The sequence below is a fragment of the Fimicolochytrium jonesii genome (assembly GCF_025526975.1).
Source record: "Fimicolochytrium jonesii strain JEL569 chromosome Unknown EV422scaffold_11, whole genome shotgun sequence".
In the NCBI taxonomy this organism is placed as follows: Eukaryota; Fungi; Chytridiomycota; class Chytridiomycetes; order Spizellomycetales; family Powellomycetaceae; genus Fimicolochytrium; species Fimicolochytrium jonesii.
The window spans coordinates 359,856-373,112 of NW_026515678.1; the positions used below are offsets into that span (position 1 = coordinate 359,856).

General features: G+C 54.3%; 6 protein-coding genes across 6 annotated transcripts; 3 read left to right on the plus strand and 3 right to left on the minus strand.

The window, feature by feature from the left end:
• Positions 1-5: 5 nt before the first annotated feature.
• Positions 6-1,929, minus strand: EV422DRAFT_51264 (uncharacterized protein). The gene is made up of 4 exons (XM_053069085.1): positions 1,731-1,929; positions 1,446-1,609; positions 1,078-1,341; positions 6-1,007 (listed from the first exon to the last, which is right to left on the minus strand). Exons 1-4 carry the CDS (start codon positions 1,765-1,767, stop codon positions 138-140), a joined length of 1,335 nt encoding a protein of 444 aa, XP_052925707.1. The 5' UTR covers positions 1,768-1,929; the 3' UTR covers positions 6-137.
• Positions 1,930-2,642: 713 nt separating this feature from the next.
• EV422DRAFT_528921 (ATP-grasp domain-containing protein) lies at positions 2,643-4,695 on the plus strand. The gene is made up of 5 exons (XM_053070311.1): positions 2,643-2,799; positions 2,940-3,539; positions 3,612-3,720; positions 3,792-3,953; positions 4,034-4,695. Exons 1-5 carry the CDS (start codon positions 2,740-2,742, stop codon positions 4,459-4,461), a joined length of 1,359 nt encoding a protein of 452 aa, XP_052925708.1. The 5' UTR covers positions 2,643-2,739; the 3' UTR covers positions 4,462-4,695.
• On the minus strand, positions 4,541-7,629 carry EV422DRAFT_51407 (prolyl oligopeptidase). Its single transcript, XM_053069212.1, has 5 exons — positions 7,377-7,629; positions 7,275-7,316; positions 6,340-7,205; positions 5,126-6,283; positions 4,541-5,058 (listed from the first exon to the last, which is right to left on the minus strand). Exons 1-5 carry the CDS (start codon positions 7,495-7,497, stop codon positions 4,675-4,677), a joined length of 2,571 nt encoding a protein of 856 aa, XP_052925709.1. The 5' UTR covers positions 7,498-7,629; the 3' UTR covers positions 4,541-4,674.
• On the plus strand, positions 7,612-9,819 carry EV422DRAFT_51098 (cyclin-dependent kinase 10-like protein). The gene is made up of 8 exons (XM_053068975.1): positions 7,612-8,240; positions 8,310-8,324; positions 8,405-8,424; positions 8,483-8,549; positions 8,616-8,682; positions 8,752-8,804; positions 8,875-9,004; positions 9,071-9,819. Exons 1-8 carry the CDS (start codon positions 7,763-7,765, stop codon positions 9,579-9,581), a joined length of 1,341 nt encoding a protein of 446 aa, XP_052925710.1. The 5' UTR covers positions 7,612-7,762; the 3' UTR covers positions 9,582-9,819.
• Positions 9,774-11,343, minus strand: EV422DRAFT_567397 (uncharacterized protein; the record flags this gene model as incomplete). The annotated part of the gene is made up of 3 exons (XM_053072531.1): positions 9,774-9,811; positions 9,876-10,137; positions 10,834-11,343. 3 exons carry the CDS (start codon positions 11,341-11,343, stop codon positions 9,774-9,776), a joined length of 810 nt encoding a protein of 269 aa, XP_052925711.1.
• Positions 11,344-11,772: 429 nt separating this feature from the next.
• Positions 11,773-12,791, plus strand: EV422DRAFT_51545 (uncharacterized protein). Its single transcript, XM_053069317.1, has 2 exons — positions 11,773-12,144; positions 12,253-12,791. Exons 1-2 carry the CDS (start codon positions 11,969-11,971, stop codon positions 12,665-12,667), a joined length of 591 nt encoding a protein of 196 aa, XP_052925712.1. The 5' UTR covers positions 11,773-11,968; the 3' UTR covers positions 12,668-12,791.
• Positions 12,792-13,257: the final 466 nt, after the last annotated feature.

The following is a 13,257-nucleotide window of genomic DNA, read 5'->3' on the forward strand; positions in this document are numbered from 1 at the left end:
TCGCTGGACGCTGCCTTCACTACGCGATACAATATATTTGATTCCTCATGTCAAAAGCACACGTCAGCAAAGACTTCATCGGGATATCTGGCGCAGAAACACGATTCAGACAAGCCGTTCTCGCGTTCGCCTCACGTTCATCGAGCGTATGGGTGGTACCCATGGCTCCGCGCCCCGCTGCCTCCCCGACTCCTCTCTCCACCACCGCTGCCGTAGTCCCTCTCCCGTTCCCGATCAAACCTCGGTCCCGAAGGCGTCATAATCGGCTTCACGTCGACATCCCCGCCAGCCAACGCGACCGAATCAGTTTCGTCTTCTCGTCCGCCTTGACCAGGTGAACCAACACCTCCGTACCCGCGGCTGCTCGATCCACGTCCAGGTGAGTCGGTGGGTGAATCGTCCCCCGTCCCAGGCCCGCCGGTACGACGGTAGCCCGCGTCTCTCCCAAATCCAGCTTGGCCGCCGTGACCTCCCTGCGCGCCATACCTCCCGAACATATCACCACCAGCGCCGCCAGCAGCAGCCCCGTATCCGTATCCCGCCGGGTATCCATACCCATACGGCGAAGCCCCGTAACCCCCCGCCCTAGCAGCCTGATAATACGCTGCCATCGCAGCCGGGTTCCTACCATAGGCAGCGCTAAAACCCTCCATCCCCCCAAACCCAGCAGCATACCGGCCGTGCATTCCATACCCGCCGAACCCAGAACTCCCATACCCACCCGCTCCAGCGTCAGCCATGCCGTACCGCCCGTAGCCCATCCCGCCAGCCACCGCGGCACCGGGGAAGCCGTAGCGCGCGGCCCCCATGCGGCCCATGCTCCCCATTCCCATTGCGTCGCCGCCGCCTGCGCCCCCGTAGCCCATTCGACTGCGCATGGGACCGAAGTTGGAGCCGCGGGAGTCGCCGCCCATAAGGGAGTCCGGGCGGCCGTAGCGTTGACCGCCGCCGCCGCCGGGTGCGGATTGAGGGATTTTGTGCTTGGGCATGGCGCGTTTCACTTCAACCTTGATTATGAATCGTGTGAGCAATCGACGTTACTTAATCTTAAGAGTTTGCGACCCTCTGCAAGCTCACCGTCTTCTCATTAATCGCCAGCTCCCCCAACGACTGCTTCGCCATCGCCTTATCGACTCCATCCGAGTTCTCAAAGGTGATGAACCCGAACCCTCGTGGTCGGCCGGTCTCACGATCAATCATCAAGGTGGCGTCGATGACTTTGCCGAACTGCATGAAATATTCGCGGAACTGGTCTTCGGTGACATCCGGCCCGACGCCGCCGACGAAGATCTTTTCGGTTTTTTCTTGCTCCTCGCGTGGGATCGCTCGCTTTGGGTCGATCTGGATGTCCAAAATAAACGATGGGGGGGTTGGCTTGCATGTCTCTAGAGTCATCTATCGAAGGTAAATCGGTAGCAAACCAAAAGCCGCGTGGGAAAACTTACGATTTTGCCGTCTAATGTATGTTCTAATTGTACAACCTCCTCCACTGAACGGGGATCCTTGAAGGTCAGAAATCCAAATCCACGGGATCGGCCGGTGACGGGGTCCTTCATGACTACGCAGTCCTCCACTTCTCCAAACTTCTCAAAGTATGTGCGCATGCTCTCTACATCAGGCGCCGTCGGTGAGTGAGCAGGTGTTGCGGAGCACACGAGAGTTCCCATCAAACTCTCCCGAGCCGAACACGAATTCGACATGAAATTGGGGGTCAACCAATATATTCTTACCATCAGTAGTCTCCCAGTTCAAACCCCCTATAAACATTTTCCTACGTAGTGGTTGAAGGTGCGCGGGCAGAAAGAGAGGTGCTAATTAGCCTACGCTGCTGCAAACCTAAGGCAAACGCTTCCTACGAGCTATCTTCCGAAAATGTATCTGTCCACAGGGCCTAGCTGTTGTGTAGAGACGTCTTCGATGCTGTGCGCCACTGCCTGTCCATCTTCACTGCTGCTGCTATCTAGGTCCCCTACTGAGCTATCAAAGCGGAGCACTACTATCGTTGCTGATACGGGTGACGAGGGTGAGCTAGAAATAACGCGGCGGCTGCGGTTTCGAACACAAACTGCCCTACCTCGACGAGTCTTGAGAACCTGCGGCCAAATTTCCTCTTCCAGCTCCTCTCACTGACTAACCAATCTCATAGCATGCCTGACCGACTTACCCTGCCTCGCTCTTGTTGGGATCCAGAATGTTGCCCGCAGCTTTGGATTGACCGTACATATCAAGGTCGTCGGGCATCATGCTGGCCCCCGCGTTCAAGAGTTCGCCCAGCTCATCACCGCCGCCCAAGTATGTAGCGTCATCGTCCAGATATGCGACCGTGTCTACTGTGTAGGGGTCCGTGGAGCCATCCACGATTCCGTATTCATCTGCGTTCTCCATAATGTTCGAGGTGCCGTTATCTTTTTGACATTTCGAGAATTCCCACAAGAAGTGCGTAAACATTTCAGCATCGCGCCTGCAAGTAGCACCCTCACCACCGAGAAGCCTCACCCACATACCTTTGCTGATGGGGTCTCCTTTCGTGCCGTCTGTCTCAGTTCCAGTTCGGTCTCACCGCCTGTCAGCTGAGGGGTGCAGTTGCGCTGACCCGAGGGCGAGGGCTTTCAATTGACCTGCGCGTCACGTGGAGAATCCCGGGTCGGGCGTTGGCCTGCTTGCACTTTCAGCATTGCGCTGGGAGTCTCAAGACGCTCTGCACCGGCATCTCCCTCTTAGCAGATCTCGCCTATAACCATGTTCTCTTCCGCTCTTCGTGCTGCCAGGCCCTGCGGGAGGGCCGCTGGCCTTGCTCAGGTAAGTCGTCAAAATCCGCTGGGTTTCACCTATTCTATGCCAGTTGAAACGCAGAGTGAAGGGGAAATTCGAGGATGGGCGCCCATCGGCTTCATAACACGGGAATACAATGCTAACCTGACCTTTCGGGATACCCCCAGTTCCGCGCTGCTCAGCGTACCAGCAACGCCGCTGTGTGCCAGAAGCGTAACCTCTCGATCCACGAGCACCTTTCGATGGGACTCCTCAATGAATACGGTGTGAAGGTCCCTAAGGGTGCGGTCGCAACCAGCCCTGCCGAAGCCGAGAAGATTGCAAAGTCTCTCAGCTCCTCCGACTATGTGATCAAGGCGCAGGTCCTTGCCGGCGGTCGTGGAAAGGGTCACTTTGACTCTGGATTGAAGGGAGGTGTCCGCGTCGTTTACTCGCCCACCGAGGTCAAGATGTTCGCCGAGAAGATGCTGGGCCACAAGCTCATCACCAAGCAGACCGGTGCTGGAGGCAGGCCTTGCAACGCCGTATACGTTGTGGAGCGTCTGTATGTCCGTCGCGAGTACTACTTCGCCATCATCCAGGACCGTACCACCCAGGGCCCCGTTATCGTTGCCTCGTCGCAGGGTGGTATGGACATTGAGACTGTCGCTGCGGAGACTCCTGAGGCCCTTGTTACACACTCCGTCGACATCAACGTCGGTCTGAAGCGCGAGGATGCCGTCAATGTCGCTAAGAAGCTTGGTTTCACTGGAAAGGCCCAAGAGGAGGTACAATGGTGGAGCGATGGAGGGAAGGATGCAATTCCCGTGGACGTCACACTCACCATGAGTAAATTTCAGGCTGCCGACACGTTCGAGCGTCTCTACAAACTTTTTATCGAAAAGGATGCCACCATGATTGAGATCAACCCCTTGGCCGAGGTTCACCAAGAGGGTGGTGAAAGCACAGGTGGGGCACATTTGAGTTGTTATGGAGATGAAGCGAACGCCACATCTGATAATGGAGTCTTATCCTCCCAGTCATGTGCATGGACGCAAAGTTCGGGTTCGACGACAACGCGGAGTTCAGGCAAGAGAAGATCTTTCAACTGCGTGACAAGACCCAGGAGGACGCCCGTGAGGTCGCCGCTGCCAAGTGGAACCTGAACTACATTGGTTTGGACGGCAGCATTGGATGCCTCGGTAAGCAGCCAGCAAAATGGTTTTCAAACGAGCGTCCCTTGCTATGCTAACAGAAACGATTACCATCTACCGCCACGCAGTCAACGGAGCCGGTCTCGCCATGGCGACCATGGACATCATCAAGCTCCACGGCGGCGAGCCGGCCAACTTCCTCGACGTCGGCGGAGGCGCCAAAGCCGACCAAGTCACAGAAGCCTTCAAAATCATCTCCTCCGACCCCCGCGTCTCCGCGATCCTCGTCAACATCTTTGGCGGAATCATGCGTTGCGACATCATTGCCGAGGGTATCATCTCCGCCGTCAACCAGCTGGGTCTGAACCTGCCCCTCATTGTGCGGTTGCAAGGAACGGAGGTTGACGCGGCCAAAAAGCTGATCAAGGACAGTGGGTTGAGGATGTTCTCGGTCGATGATCTGGATGTCGCGGCTAGCAAGGCGGTGCAGATGAGCAACATTGTGGGGATGGCGCGGAAAGCGGGTGTTCAGGTCAAGTTCGAGTTGCCCATTTAAGTGGAAAGCAAAATAAAAGGCTACCTGACATTAGAACCTTTGGATACCTGCTATTGCACACGCCCGATTCTCAATTCTCTCTCTCCGCCCCTCATTCCCGAGTTACCTTGCTCTGTTGTGTGAACTTCCTCATTTCATGTAGAACTATTCTGATCATAAGATCGTATTTCGCAACTTGTTATATACACGCGGGCTCTTCCCAAAAAAAGGAGTTCAGGAACCGATCAACGAATCAACCACAACTGCCATCCACTCCGCCGTCTCCCTTGTCCCTGAATCCCCAAAATGGCCATTCTCCCGCACTTTTATCAAGAGCCGATGCTGCCGATCTTCCTCATACACCCTTCTAAGCCGCGCGATCCACTTCACCGGCTCCCAAAACCGGACGCGGGAGTCCTGTAGACCCGCTGTTATGAAGAGTTCTGGATACTGCCGTACTTGGGGAGTGTTTTTTTTTTGGAGGATGTTCCCGTAGGGGGAGTATGCGAGCATGGCGTCGAAGATGGTTTTGTTGGTGATGGGGTTGCCCCATTCGAAGAACTCGAAGCTTGTCCAGGGGACGGTTTCGTCGGTCATGTCGCCTATTGGATCAACGAACTGTGGAAACCAAAAGTGTTAAGGGTAGCTTTCACTGCAAGATTATCACAAGGCTATGCCAACTCACCGGAACTTGCGTAACGACCAGCTTGACTATTGCATTCTCCTTCTGATTTGCCCTATCTGCCCCGGCCGTCCACCCCAGCTCATTAACAGCATGTCCCGTAATCAACCCACCAGCGCTCCTCCCAAAAAGCGCCACCCGTCCCTGGGCCGTCCACCCCTGCTCCACCAGCCCACTCAAACACGTCGCAACGTCGTCAAACGTGTGCTGCTTCTTCTCGTATTTCCCATCTGTGTACCACGCCGCGCCCAAGTTTGCGTCACCGCGCGGATGACATATTGCAAAGACGATTCCGCGATCTAGGAGAGGCAGGATGGAGGTGTCGAATGTTGGGTCTATGAGGGACCCATAGGCGCCATATGCGCGGAGGAGTAATGGGTTGGTGCGGGCCACTGCAGGCCGCACGCGGGAGTGGATCGCGAAACGGTTGTAGACGAGGGAGATGGGGACCTGGATGTTCGGATCTGATTTGGATTGCGCCCATACCCGTTCTTGTATGTATGCATCTTCGTTGAGGCCGGCTACCTGGGTTTCAGCTAGCGAAGTGAATTCGGTCGCGACAGTGTCAAGAACCAGCGTTTCCGGTGGCGAGAGAAACGACGAGAAGGTGTATGTGAAACATTTATCGTCGAATCGGCGGTGGAGTCGGGCGTCCATATCGAACAGCGTGCTGGGGAACAATGTACCCGGCAGAGGAACAGGAACAGGAGGACCTGATTGAGTGGGCATACCCAAGGGCGGGTGATAGTCGGTCGCCCATAATTTTCGCATTTCTTGCCCTTCACCTTGGACGATCTTCCAGAGTCGCGATCCGCCGGTCCGGACCCAAACGGCAATGTAGGCTGAAAACACCTCCATTTTCTCATAAAAAACCTTCTCTTCATGTTCCAGCACGACTTCCAGATCCAGGCCGCTTGAAGGTCCGCCGCGAACAGCTTCCTCAATCGTCATGTCCGCCGCCAACGCCAATGTAGCGTTCACCCGCACGATTTGGAAATTGGGAGCGTCACCAGCATTTGTGAGGATGTAGAAGTATCCACCATTTGACTCGATATGGTAATGGATCCCGGTGACTCGCCCGAAAAGCGGCTTCGTTTCGAAATGTTCACCGATTTTGCTTCTCGCCAGTGTCCGCAGTTCGGAGGTCACTTGACCTACTACCTGGGCGTGTGTGAGATTACCTTTGCGACATAGAGCCAGTAGGAGGGATCACATACCTTGACGAACAGATGTTGCGCATCACTTGTGGAATGCACCTCTGTCGTCAATGACACGTCTTGCTCCAGATACACCAGTTCCTCCTTCGCATCATCTATGCAATAGCGGTAGATTCTACGCGGGATTCCCCAAATGAGATCCACCACATTATAATAGATGCAGTCCACATCCTCTTTTTGAGTGCCCCATCTGGCCGAATAGTACGTGTTTTTAAGATTCCCCTTGATAGCACCGCCGTTTTCCAGGTCAACCACGGATAGGTGGAAGTTCTCCGAACCGGTAGTGTCATAAGAAAACGCAATCAGGTTCTCCTCTCGTGAATGCGGTTCAAAGACACCTTCCGAAAAAGACGATGCGCCGGCCGGGACGATCTTGTTATAGTCCAAAACCGTCTCCACGCTGCTGTATGCAGTCGCACACGCGCATGAGGATTCAGAAGCGGCGTCCTGCCGGCCGCGATAGTAGACGGGGTATCGTGCGCCATGAGGATATGAGCTCCAATATATGTATGATCCGTAACGAAAGAAGTTGCTCGAGTCCGTCCGTTTGCCACTGCAGGACCCATGGTCCGAAAACTTTACAGATGTCGCGGCCGCCCATTGATTGATCTCCTTCGAGATCTGATCCTGTAGCGGCTCCAAGCGGTTGAGGACCACATCCGTGTAGTTATTCTCAGCCTTGATGTATGCTGAGACATCCGGATCTGTATCTATGTACCGAAGCCACGAGTATTCGTCTGTTATTGGAATATCGTGAAAGTACTGTGTTTCCGGGAGCTGTTTCGCCCGAGGAACGGGTATTTTTCGAAGCTCCTCCTTTCGATGACTTTGCGGGTTTGGGTATGTATCAAGCGATCGAACGATCCCTACTCGTTCCCACAGTTAGAGAAAAAATCCAATATCGGAACAGTGTCTGACGGTCGCCGAACTCCCACCATAATATGTAACTATCGTTGTGACGAGGGCTATGGCCAGCACTGAGGGACGCGTGAGGTCAGCTACACAGAGCAAGACTAAGCTTCAGCGAGCGCACTCACCCAAAGCCCTTTTCCGGCGGGTTCTCGCCATAGGCAAGTCAGAGGCGTGGTTGCCCAGGTTGTCGTGGGAAGGAAGAGCCTCATAAAACACTCCGTAATCGTACGCCTTTGATGTGACCATCTTGGGAGATGGTCAATGGCTATTCCGACGTAGAAAGTTACCGCAGCGCCGGTCAGTGGAAGGACTAATGCTGAGGTCCGGGCAAGATTACGTCGGGATACGCCGATATGATGGTCGAAATGGGCTCGCCTTCCGACTCTTCCGATGTTTGATAGCTTCCGCGAACGAGGACTGGGTGAGGATCAGGGTGAGGACGCTGAGTGTTGGTGGGGGTCTGTGACAAAAGCAGACGCGGCCAGAGTCTTCGAATTCTGCTTCGAATTCAATGTCCTCAACGTCCGCTTCGGAATTTCGCTTGCGACTGTGGAAACCAGTAACCACCAGCGAAGGAACTCAAAGGAAGACCACCATGCCAGGACCGCCAATACCCTCCAAACCACCGCCTCGGCGCACCGAACCCAAACCCACAGAGCCCACCCCAGCCGCCGAAGAACCAGAAAGCAGAACAATCCTGCCCCTCTCCAACGCCCTACCACCAGCGACCATCCCGTCCTCCTTTACAGGAACCACGAAATCCGTCGACCAGTTCCTCAAGCTCAACCGAATAGGCGAAGGAACCTATGGAATCGTGTATAGAGCGAAGGATAAGTCGACAGGGAGGGTCGTGGCGTTGAAGCGGTTGAGAATGGACTCGGACCGGACGGGGATGCCTATTGGGTCGTTGAGGGAGATCTCTATATTGAAGTCGCTGAGGCATGAGAATATCGTGGAGGTGCTGGATGTGGTCGTGGGACGGGGGCTTGGTACGATGCCGTTTGCACTCATGTTGGTGACGATTCCGGAAAGCGAACTCACGTTGCTGTTTCTTCCAGAAAACATATTTATGGGTAAGCAAGGTGGTGCTCATCGCATGGCTGCCGATGTATAGGATTCAACAGTTTTGTTCGGATGGCATCTTACGTTTGAGTTATGGAATACTGTGAACAGGTTAGCAAGTGGTGCAAGGTTTGCGTCACCAGGCATGTGTACTAAACGCGAACTGCAGGATATGGGCGTTCTCATGGATAGCGTCGTGAGCAAGGGATCTCGGCCTGGGTACAGGGATCCAGAAGGTAAAGGGACTGGTGCGCAATGCGGGTGAGCCATACTGTTCTACTGATGCTTCCTATCTGTCGCAGTCAAATGCCTGATGCAGCAACTACTCAAAGGACTCGGATATCTTCATGCGAACTACATAATTCACAGGTGAATTGACAACGCCATGATACTCTCGTCGATGGGCGATCGGATCTGACCTGCAAAATGTGCTTGTAGGGATCTCAAACTTACAAACCTGCTACTGACGGCGACGGGCACGTTGAAAATAGGTGAGCGTCGGCATTGAACTCACACCGGCAGGGATGAGGCACTCATCACCGACTTTTTGGCCCGTTGCAGCGGATTTCGGGTTAGCGCGGAAATTTGGGTTGCCACAACAACCAATGAGCCCGAAAGTCGTCACGCTATGGTACCGGGCGCCGGAGCTGCTACTAGGGAGCAAAGATTATGGGATTGCTGTTGATATGTGGTAAGGCCATGCCACGTGTATCAAGGTATGTTGACTTTCACATTCTCACTCTCCCATGTCATCCAGGTCCGTGGGGTGCATATTTGGAGAGTTCCTGTCCAGCAAACCTCTCCTTCCGGGAAAAGAGGAACGACAACAATTGACCCTGATATGCAACTTGCTGGGGACCCCTTCCGCACGGATATGGCCCGGCTTCGATTCCCTCCCCTACGCAAAGTCGGTCAAACTCCCCCCAGTCCCCTTCTCAAGCGTCAACGTCAAGTTCTCCCACCACACCGACAGCGCCCGACGCCTTCTGAAAGGTCTGCTCACATACCATCCCGAGACGCGATTAACGGTAAAGGAAGCGTTACGCCATTCATATTTCTACGAGGAACCCGGGGCTTGCCTGCCTATCTTTTTGCCTATGTTTCCGGAGTTTCAGAAGGAACGAGATACGAAGGGGAGCGAGCCGCATAGGAGGAGACCGCCGTCGTCACCAGGCCCGAGGACGTCGCAGAGGCAGAAGAGGGTGTATGATGAGGAGGAGGAGTTGGCGCTGGGCGCTCCGGTCTATAAGAGGTTTCGACTGTCGTGATGGGGATGAGGAGCAATACTCTGCAAAGACCTCTCTTGCGCATATAGTATATGGTTTTCATGTCGTTCACCATCTCTTGTCATCCCATATTTCGAATATGATGAAGAGTATGTGGGGACTGTTGGCCCTTGCATATTTGTTGATTCTTCGCACCGGAAATCCATCATGAGTGCGCCTCTGATCGCATATCGCTTACGCATACGACGCCTCATTGAAATAATCACCAAAAGCTAAAACCAGCCCTCAAAGTCAACGGATGCCATCAAACAAAATCCGGAAAAAAAGACAGCTTACAGTTGAAAAACCCTTTATCAGCAATCTTCTCCTTATTCTGAAAAAACTTGCCCCCGGGCCCGCCCGGTTCATCCGCGCTAAAGTACGACCCTTGGCCCATCGCCGACCTTTCTGCGGTGCCGCGCATCGCGAATGGCCCTGCGTGGGAAGATGATGCTCCCCGTGGTCCCGAGTGTTGTGGTGAGAGGGGATATGCTGGATGTGAGGTGGCGTCGTCGGTTTCCATTGCGTCGATGCCGGGGCTTAGGGCTTCGGTGCTGGACTGCGAGTGGAGGGTTGTTTAGCGTTGGATACCTGCAGGCATGTGATGGTGCGGGGTTCCGCCATGCATTCCCACGACGGAATTCGAGGTTTCAAGATGTCCTACCTGGGGACTTAGCGGGCTGCTCATTTTATGCATCTGGTTTCTCCAACTAGTGAAGCACTTTGAAGAGTCTTGTTGTGGGTGCCGTTCGAGTCAATTTCTGAGACGTCTTCCACGAGAAGGGCCAAATGACTTGGGAGAGCGGGGAGGACATGGTGCCCTTGTTCAACGCGTTCACTATTGTAACCCAGTTCCCACGCTTCCTCTAGCGCTTCCTGGCAGACTTCCATCCTAATGCTGAGGAGCCTCCAACAACGAGTCGCACATATGTTAGACATTTGAGACGGTAGTGAACGACGAAGTAACCGATTCTTCGCGAATCGTGTATATCAATGCGATTACTGTATGATTACTATGGGTAAACGGGGTGAACTATGACTAAACAGGATATACATACAATTAACAAGGCCCGAGGCCGAAAAGGAGAGGAGTCCCAAAATGATGAGTATGATACAAGGTTTGGCGCCGGCTTCTGTGACTCGCAGGGCGACGGTGCATGCAGAAGTCGCAGAAGATTCTTCAAGAGAAGAAGGCTCCTCTCACAGCTCTCACAACCCTCCGTCCTCTTTCCTGGCTTTCACTCCGCCTGCCCACCGGAGCCTCCCTAACTATACTCGGCATAGAATCGTCCTCGTCCCCACCGAATGCATAGTCCATCGGCAGCATGTAGTGCTCTCGCTCAGTGCCTGTTGCGGCCGAGTCCATTGACGATACCGATGGCGAAGAGGAGTAGGAGTAAAGGGAGGTTGGATACGACGGTCGGCTTGACGTGATTTGCGGTGCTGGGAGTGACGACTGTGTTTGCAGCTGCTGTAATTGGGGTTGTGCGGCCTGCGTCGTCTCGGCGGCGTGAAGAACCGAAGACAATGATAACGAAGCGTCTTCGACCGAATACCCCGCCTCTAGCGTCCGTGGGTAGTTCGACATGTCGCTCAACTCTACCGCTCCCTCCGTCGCATCATCTAACGATAGGTTGCGCGCTGACCGGAAGGTGAAGAAGGTAGAGACACTTTTGCTGCCGGTGGAGGTCAGAGAGAGTGGTGAAGCAGCTCCTAGTGCTGCGCGATGTGATGGGCGGCGGCGGAGGGTTGTGAATAGAGCCATGGTTGACAGTTGATGAGTGGGTTGCGTTAAGGGTATCGATGTTCGATATCGTATCGTATCGTTGTTCTCTCAGGGAACAGCTCTTTTGGTTTGGCTGAGGTGATATGCCCGCCAAGCAGCAGCAGTAGCTTGCTCTTTTATACCGAATGGCCTCCGAAGGGGGAAAAGCGGGAGAATCGAGTTAAGCTTACCCGTTGAAAAGACCCAAGGGCCAAGGGGGGTTCCGTCGCCGAGCGAAGAAGGGGGTTAGTAAAAAGCCCTAGCCACGTCGAACGCGTTTGTGCGAATTCGAATGGGACCGCGGTTTGTCACGGGCGGAAGTTGGGGGGGGGCGTAAATTTCTCTTATGTCATCACAGGGGATGAAAAAAGGGGTAAAAAGCAGGACCCCTTGACTTCCGCCGGAGAATAAACCCCAACCAGCCAGCCTCGGGCGGCATGTCAGCTTTGCGGCCGGAGCGGCTATGCTACGTATCTATATGCACCAAACATGTGAGAGAGACGTGATGTCCGGACAACTTGTGCAGTCAAACTGATCGGACTCGGACGACGCCGGTTGGACATGGACACGGTGCCTTGGATGGAGATGAGGCCTTGGCGCGATCTGCCGCTCCCCCATCGATTCGATGACGGTCATCGGACGCACGTTTGTCGCTTTTTTTGCCGGAACTCCTGTAACCCTTCGTTCTTTCTCGGCTCATTCTCACCGCCGCATGTTGCTCAAGGGCAACTCTGCCCAGGGACCAGCACCACACCAGTGGGGAAGTGCCAAAGGACTGCAAGTTCTGTGGGCGGAACTGAAGTGAGGAATGCAATGCACAACGGAGCCGGTAAAGTTGCGAAGCGCAGCTTGAACGGACTTCCTCTTCCAACATCATGTCCCCACCAGCTTTGATTATCATCTACACAGTCGGAAATGTCCCACCAGCAGTACGCCGTCTTTGCTCAGCTCCTCCACCACCCGGGTCGATATCTACGTAAAACCAAATGCGTATTCAGATATTTCGGGTGATTCTGCTGTGGGAAAATCGGGTCGCGCTCCTCACGGCTTGCAAGGAAGTGCATGCAAAGTGCATGTTGGGGATGTCTCCAGAAATATTACCGTTACGTCGCAATGTGGTCGCAGTGTGCTCGACGATGCCCACGCCGTATTTGGACCTAAACCCATGCATGTATCCTTCAACACTCCCGACGGGTACATACAGTACATACGTCCGGAGGACAAGGAAGACGCTTTTGTTGGACAAGGTCCCATTTCGAAGATGGCGAACCTTCATAAGTGTACGCCAATGGACGTCTGCATATCCGCGGCGGTTGGGACATGAACTACTCGTGCACGGCTCCGGCAAAGATTCTACCCAGTGTTTGGGCCCAATATGCAAGTGTCATGGCTGATTTCACACTCGCCGGTCCATCCGAAGAACCGGAACTGTTTCGACCACCACGGCCACTCAATGTGCCCCTGCCGTCTACCGAAGATCACTTCTTAGATAACATAGGGTCCCTCTCCGATGCGCCGTTGAAAACGGTCAGCGGAATAATCGGGCGTGACCCGTGGAGCGTGCTTAAACCTCACGACATCTCGACGCTTCTCGATACGATCGAAAGACTGGGGCATTTTTGGCTCCCCCGCTCCCCGGCGTACCGCTGCCTACGCCGCTGTTCCCATCCTGGCGCACCAAGACGGACAACAAAAGAACGGTGATCTACTACGTCCCAAGGGAACTTGTGGAGCATGCTGAGTATCATGGGGGCGGCACGCTACTCGTGCGAGATTTTGCGGATTGCCCTTATTTCACCTGAGTCGAGTAGATTTCGGTGATGCGATTAGCGAATTCCGGCGTAGATGCTTTGCGTGGGATGGTGGTCAGCAAAATTGGCGTAATGGGGGCTGCGTGGAAACAACGGTTCTCAG

Bases quoted from the DNA above. Each gene is read 5' to 3' on its own strand.
- EV422DRAFT_51264 (XM_053069085.1), bottom strand. From the start codon at position 1,767: ATGTTTATAGGGGGTTTGAACTGGGAGACTACTGATG. The intron at 1,610-1,730 runs GTAAGAATATAT...CGCCTGATGTAG, and splicing joins GAACTGGGAGACTACTGATG to AGAGCATGCGCACATACTTT. The intron at 1,008-1,077 runs GTGAGCTTGCAG...TTCATAATCAAG, and splicing joins TGGCGATTAATGAGAAGACG to GTTGAAGTGAAACGCGCCAT.
- EV422DRAFT_528921 (XM_053070311.1), top strand. From the start codon at position 2,740: ATGTTCTCTTCCGCTCTTCGTGCTGCCAGGCCCTGCGGGAGGGCCGCT. The intron at 3,540-3,611 runs GTACAATGGTGG...AGTAAATTTCAG, and splicing joins CTGGAAAGGCCCAAGAGGAG to GCTGCCGACACGTTCGAGCG. The intron at 3,721-3,791 runs GTGGGGCACATT...TTATCCTCCCAG, and splicing joins AGAGGGTGGTGAAAGCACAG to TCATGTGCATGGACGCAAAG.
- EV422DRAFT_51407 (XM_053069212.1), bottom strand. From the start codon at position 7,497: ATGGTCACATCAAAGGCGTACGATTACGGAGTGTTTTATGAGGCTCTT. The intron at 7,206-7,274 runs GTGGGAGTTCGG...GGGAACGAGTAG, and splicing joins AACGATAGTTACATATTATG to GGATCGTTCGATCGCTTGAT. The intron at 6,284-6,339 runs GTATGTGATCCC...ACACACGCCCAG, and splicing joins CGCAACATCTGTTCGTCAAG to GTAGTAGGTCAAGTGACCTC.
- EV422DRAFT_51098 (XM_053068975.1), top strand. From the start codon at position 7,763: ATGTCCTCAACGTCCGCTTCGGAATTTCGCTTGCGACTGTGGAAACCA. The intron at 8,425-8,482 runs GTTAGCAAGTGG...CGCGAACTGCAG, and splicing joins TTATGGAATACTGTGAACAG to GATATGGGCGTTCTCATGGA. The intron at 8,683-8,751 runs GTGAATTGACAA...ATGTGCTTGTAG, and splicing joins GCGAACTACATAATTCACAG to GGATCTCAAACTTACAAACC.
- EV422DRAFT_51545 (XM_053069317.1), top strand. From the start codon at position 11,969: ATGACGGTCATCGGACGCACGTTTGTCGCTTTTTTTGCCGGAACTCCT. The intron at 12,145-12,252 runs GTGAGGAATGCA...TCATCTACACAG, and splicing joins GTTCTGTGGGCGGAACTGAA to TCGGAAATGTCCCACCAGCA.